Genomic DNA, 6,448 nt, shown 5'->3' with positions numbered 1-6,448 from the left:
CAAGGTTTTGATTCTGTCTCTTTCCTATTAGGATATGAACTCAATCTTAACTCAGACTGTCTCATTTGAACTAGATCTTGATTCTGTCCATTTGTATTAGGGATTTATTTATGACTCAAGACTGTCTCACTTGAATTACAGTAGGTCTTGATTTGTCTCATTCTTAGTAGGACTTGTTCATGACTCAGACTGTCTCACTTGAACTAGATCTTAATTCTGTCTCATTTGTATTAGGACTCATTTATGACTCAGACTGTCTCACTTGAACTAGATCTTAATTCTGTCTCATTTCTATTAGGACTCGTCCATGGCTCAGACTGTCTCATTTGAACTAGGTATTGATTCCATCTCACTATTATTAGGACTTGTACATTACTAAGACTGTCTTATTTGAACTTAAACTTTCTTCTTTCTCACTCTTATTTGGAATCATATATGACTCAGACTGTTTTAGTTGAGCATAGTCTCAACTTGGACCTGATAATCTCTTCTGCTTTGGACCTAATCTTGACTCAAATTTACTCTCATTTAAACGTAGTTTTGACTCAGTCTCATCTCATCATCTGTCAATCTAGCTCTCACTTAAATCTACTCATGGTTTAGGACTCATTTGAGTCTTGTCTTAACTTGGCCTGACTTACATTTGGTCTCAATCTTGGCTCAGTTAGCTGGTCTTGATGTTAATTGGATTTATATTAAATTTGGTGGAAAGGAAACATAAAGTTGATTAAATATTTGTGCAGGGTTTATATCTGACTCAAACAGAAAAGGAGGCAGAACTGAACTCTTTCTGTAGAGAATTTAAAGCTGCCTCTAAAGTGGTGCGCACTTTTTATGATGAATGGAGCAACAGAACACAATGAGAATAAATAATACAGTAAAATAAACTGCATTCAGAAAGCTGAGAGAGTTCAGAGAGCTGATATTACAATACACAGTGTACTGATCTGCTCTTAATATTCAACACACACACACACACAGGTCCAGACGGACACACACACACACACACACACTATTGTAAAGGGTTTAGAGTGAGTCAGCCCATCCCTGGAGGTGTGTGTGTGTGTGTGTGTGATGAGTGAATGGAGTGTGTATTAATACTGAGTGTAGTTCACACTGCTAATACTCCTGATCTCTGCACCAATCCACTGCTTAAACATCCTAAACAACTCAATACTTTACTCTAAAGCTGCTTAAAAGTGTTATTTTAGTAATATCACTAAATAACCCCTCTAGTTTTTTTTTTTTTTTTTTATAATAAAGCATGTTTCTAATAGTAATGTGTGATTATGAAGATTCTTTAAAGATAGAATCTGTTAAAAAACACAATTGCATCAAGAATTGGTCAATTTCTGCGAGAGTAAAAGAACACTACCAGACATGGGCAACGGAGACCCATAAAACAAGACAAAACTAGTGCAAAACTAGTCAGCAAACACGACCAGGCAAACAAAACAAAAGGGACAAACCAAAGCTGTAAACAGGAAATAATGTTTAGTTGTACAACAGAGAAAAGTTAGCAATACTTCGCCAAGTCAGTGAGTTACAAACAGTTCCGAATACACAAAGCTAAATCAGAAACACGTGTCAATGATCAGTACTCAGGAGATGATGAGCAGGAGAACAGATTATAATACGTAGATTAAAACTGATTAAATATGGATAAAAATGTAAAATTACGCAGGCACTTTCTTCATGTGTTTATTCAAACTACTGCAAAGAAAATGTATAAACTTCACATTTAGTTGTTTTCTTTGTGTTCTTTGATTGTTTCAGTCTGTAGAACACAACATACAACATACATACTTCAACCCCCTCCTTTTATTCCTATATATGTTGTATTATACATGTAAGCTATATAATACTGTATGTATGTCTAACAACAGACTTCTGTCAATAAAACAAATAAATAAATAATTTTAAATACAACTTTGGGTCCCATTGTACACACCTGCACAAGGCATTTAAATTTAAATATGTTTTAACACCATATTATATATATATATATATATATAAAGATTAAATTAAAAGATATTCTGTATTTAACAAAAAAGTGCTTTTTTTGGGCAACACAAGGGCAACAGAGGGTTCATGTGTTAAATTGCAATATAATATATTATATGGATATAGCTAAATCAATCAATCAATCAATTAATTAATTATTTAATTAGGCAACCTTTATTTTAGTTCAGTAATATATTGAGGGTGATCCTCATTTTCAATGCAACCGGGCATTTAAAACTTAAAATAAATACTAAAAAATAAATTAAAATTAAAACCAACTATTTAATCAGGTAAGCTAAAATAAGGTCTCTCATATTTAATTAAGAAGAAATCAAACTCAGAATAAAAGCATAAGTGAACAAATGTAAAAGAATAAAATAAATAAGTAAATATTTAGAATAATACAATATAAATACAAATAAAAAATGGAGAACTAAAAAATGAAAAAGTAGCTAAAATAGCACCAATATTATGGTATGGATTTCATGGTAACTTACTCTAATAAAGATGTACTTAAATCTAGTTACTATTAATAATGTAATTACAATACAATTATCACTGTAACAATAGAAAAGTACTGGACAAGATGTGGAAAGCTGTGTGTGTGTGTGTGTGTGTGTGTGTTGTTTAAACTGTAGCCTCTGGCTGGCGGAAGCTGGTGTTTCAGGAAAGTGCTGCTGAAAATTTTACAACACACACACACACACACACACACACACACACACACACACACACTCTCTCTCTTAACATTAATAAGCTATAAATATTCCACATAGCTCTCTGTCTGAACAAATGGAGGAGCAGCTCCCTCCATTCCTTCATCCATCCATCCCTCTATCCTCTATCCCTCGCTCCTTATTTCCACAATCTCCAACCAGACTTGTTAAAATAAAGAACACACACTGTGTTATTAGAGTTATCAAAACTAAGAACCAATAAGAATGTGAAAATATGTGAGTTTATATGTTTAACCCCCACAGTAATGATTTATAGAATCCATCCTCTCCTCTACCTGTGAAATGTCACTCCAATGCAACTCCAATGCATGATCTACCCACCCCCATGCTTCACACATGTTAGAATAGATCTATATTCTATACAAAACATGTTCATGAGGTTCTTTGCAAAGAATCACTCTTACATTATAAAGAGATCTCACCAGCTCTGTTCTTACCAGTTTCAGGCTTTTTCAGAACGAGCCGTTTAAGGGCTCGGTCACTTTTATGCAAATAACCCATTGCCACACCATGCTTACAAACCTGTCCAGTTTTCGATTTAAAAATAAAGGAATTTTTCTCCGCCCACGTCGAACTGGATGGCAGTTCTTATGAGTCTAGTGACATTTCAGTTTGGAGACATGTTTTATGTTTCGTTTTTTTTATTTAATGTTTTTTTTTTATTTTTTATTTTTTTTTATAAAATAATATGGAAAATGTACGGGGAAATAATAATATGTTATAACAGCGCACTAAAACTAGAATAAAATTGATTGAAAGTTCTTACATCTCCCTCATCTGCTGACTCACCACAGACAGTAGGTACAGATTCCTCCCTCAGACAAAGTCTCCTGGCTAATCCTGCTCTGTACTGTCTGAGGCTCTGAACCAGTAGACTGAACATTTCTTCCTCTGATCTAGTCTGGTCTAATTTCTGATGCTGAATGCTGTGGTGAGAATGTAGACACTTTTCTAATTTAATGATTTTTATATGTAGGAATATATTTTTATTTGAATATACATTACTGCAGGCGCCCCATTAGCATAGGACAGTGCGCCATCACCCCTGATCAATCTTTATAAAGGATTTTTATAATAAACAGGAGTTATGTCCCGTTTAATACTGTAATAAGGAGTTGTGAAAGTTTTCACGGTCAACTTCCTCCACCGTGTTTCTGTAAACAGCCTTTTCTTAATTAAATTACAAAATGATGAAATGTGTACCTGCTCATAGTCTTCTCCTGCTCTGTGACCATCAATTATGTGTGTGTGTGTGTGATCTTCTTTTTAATTTAGTCTACACTTATCAAAACAACAGTAAACAAACTAATTACTTAGTTACACACACACACACACACACACACACACACACACACACACAGCTTGCCCAGTTCCTGTAGAAAGCGAAATACAGCCAAAAGAATAGGACTGTGTCTAAGGTGCCAGGTGTGGTAAGCTAGAGGAGTATAAATTATGCACACTGTATATACGGATGCCCAATCATATCAGAATAATATCGATATTGGCTGATAATCGTTTTTTTTCAAACCGATACTTGCTGATGTATTTATTGTATACGAGAACCAAGCAATGCTGGCCACACTACTACACCAGGCCGACACTGCCAATCACTCTTTATAATCCATTTTATTTTAAAATATCTGTAAATATATTAAATATATCTATAAAATTGCTGGTACCCCTTGGATATTGTAAGAAAAGAAAAGTCCCAGAATGGTCGCAAAAAAACTATGAAAATCAAAATATTATTTTAAAGTTAAGTAAACTCATTAAACAATTAAGGCCTGGACAAAAAATATGGTTCCCCTGAAAATGTGTTCATTCATAGTTTTGATGCCTTAAGTGCGAATCTTCATACAATGTATGATAAAGATGTAAAATAAATTTAAAATAAAGAAAACGCATTGAATATATATTATATATATATATTATTCAGAAATGTTTGAGCCAAAGTGGACTTAATGGGAGACGACCAAAGAGGACACCATTGTTGCCGAACTACATGTTGACAATCGACACATGGAACATCTTTATGCTTCAATACAGGCCCTACCATCTCATTAAATAAGCAAACTTAACTGTTTTATTTGTGCTGCTAATGAAATTCACAAAATTCACAAAAAAAGTCTAGAAGGGGGTCACAGAGTTAAAAAGGTTGAGAACCCCTGTCTTACGCACTTTCAGACTGTGATAATTATGATTTTATCGTCCTCTGATGCTGAACTTAATCAATGAGACTAATTTACAATTCAAGTTTGAGGCCTGATCAATTTTAGACAATATATATATATATATTATATATGTGTTATTCTTATTAAGTAGCATGCCTACAGCAATTCTGCAAGGGTCAATACTTCAGTAATAATTAACAATCTGTATAATATACAGCCCACAACACACACACACACACACACACACACACACTTGTAATTTAACTTTTAAAAGAAAGTAAAACTGCTGTACAGTTTAGTCGGGTACAGCATACAGAGAAACACTCAACCAGCAGCTCCTTTATTCTCACTTTAATAATAATACAATACTGTTCAATAAGTCCAACACTGCCACACACACACACACCAACACACACAGAGGACATATATGAAATGGGACATCACCTGTCCTGCCATAGTGTTCATATTCAGCTACGTTAACTATCTGATACACATACAGACAGTACTAGTCTAGCACCTCATCTTTAATATAATAAACACATACAAACCGACCAACGGCACCACAGCTAATCCCTCTAACTCCAGTTTAACCAGTGGACAATGATTACAGCCTGCAGCACTAGCTTAATAAATTAAAAAGAGGCCAGATCATTATAGCATAAACAGTGTGGTTTAAAAGGGATGTCAGATTTTTTAGCATTTTTAGGCTTCAATACAGACCTGGCAACATATGACTGAATCTCCAGCGGTAATGCTGAAGCCCTGTTTGTTTTTTCTTATACTTAATTTTCTGAATTGTGTTTTGAGTTAGTCTTGTCTCAGCACTGCCTATGCATCAGTATTAAAATCTGGATTTGTTTTAAAATATATAGACACATAGATATGTTTATTTCCACGGAACAATGTGTGTTGAAGTCAGAAGATCAGAAACAGAGAAACAGAGGTGTGTGTGTGTGTGTGTGTGTGCGTGTGTGTGTGTGTGTATTAGTTTATGGTTGAAGTGGTATCAGTCCTACCTTCACGTGGTTGTATTCGCTCTTGTTGGCGTCTGTGTTGACTTGTTTATTTTCAGGGCGGGGCTTTAGGACCTGCCTCAGAGGGCTGGAGATCGGTAATCCAGTCACACTGATTCCATCTGAAACAAACAACAATTAAAAAAATAAATAAAACCAACAGATCCAGTACTGATATCTGACTGATAGAGTTACTTCTGAACACAATGTTAACATGTATTACATATATATGTCCCACAACTCAACAGCGCAATAAATCAAACACAGCATTTATCCCACAACTCAAATAACTCAAAAAATCAAATGCAGTATATACCCCACAACTCAAATAACCCAAAAAAATCAAATGCAGTATGTATCCCACAACTCAAATAACCCAAAAAATCAAATGCAGTATATATCCCACAACTCAAATAACTCAAAAAAATCAAATGCAGTATATATCCCACAACACAATTCAGTAAAAAAATCAAATGCAGTATATATCCCACAACACAATTCAGTAAAAAAATCAAATGCAGTA

At 34.4% G+C, this 6,448-nt stretch overlaps 1 protein-coding gene across 2 annotated transcripts in view; it reads right to left on the bottom strand.

The window, feature by feature from the left end:
• Positions 1-5,886: 5,886 nt before the first annotated feature.
• Positions 5,887-6,448, bottom strand: part of LOC125788965 (trafficking protein particle complex subunit 9-like) — a 294,345-nt gene continuing 293,783 nt past the window's right edge. For both annotated transcript variants that reach the window (XM_049472933.1, XM_049472934.1), the window contains one exon: positions 5,887-6,047. In XM_049472933.1, the coding sequence (XP_049328890.1) occupies positions 5,902-6,047 (146 nt within the window). In that variant the 3' untranslated portion in view covers positions 5,887-5,901. The remainder of the gene's footprint in view (positions 6,048-6,448) is intronic.

Source organism: Astyanax mexicanus, unplaced genomic scaffold, assembly GCF_023375975.1.
Source record: "Astyanax mexicanus isolate ESR-SI-001 unplaced genomic scaffold, AstMex3_surface scaffold_31, whole genome shotgun sequence".
Lineage (NCBI taxonomy): Eukaryota > Metazoa > Chordata > Actinopteri > Characiformes > Acestrorhamphidae > Astyanax > Astyanax mexicanus.
Note: the sequence above shows the minus strand (reverse complement) of the source record. Positions and strands in the feature narration are given on the sequence as shown.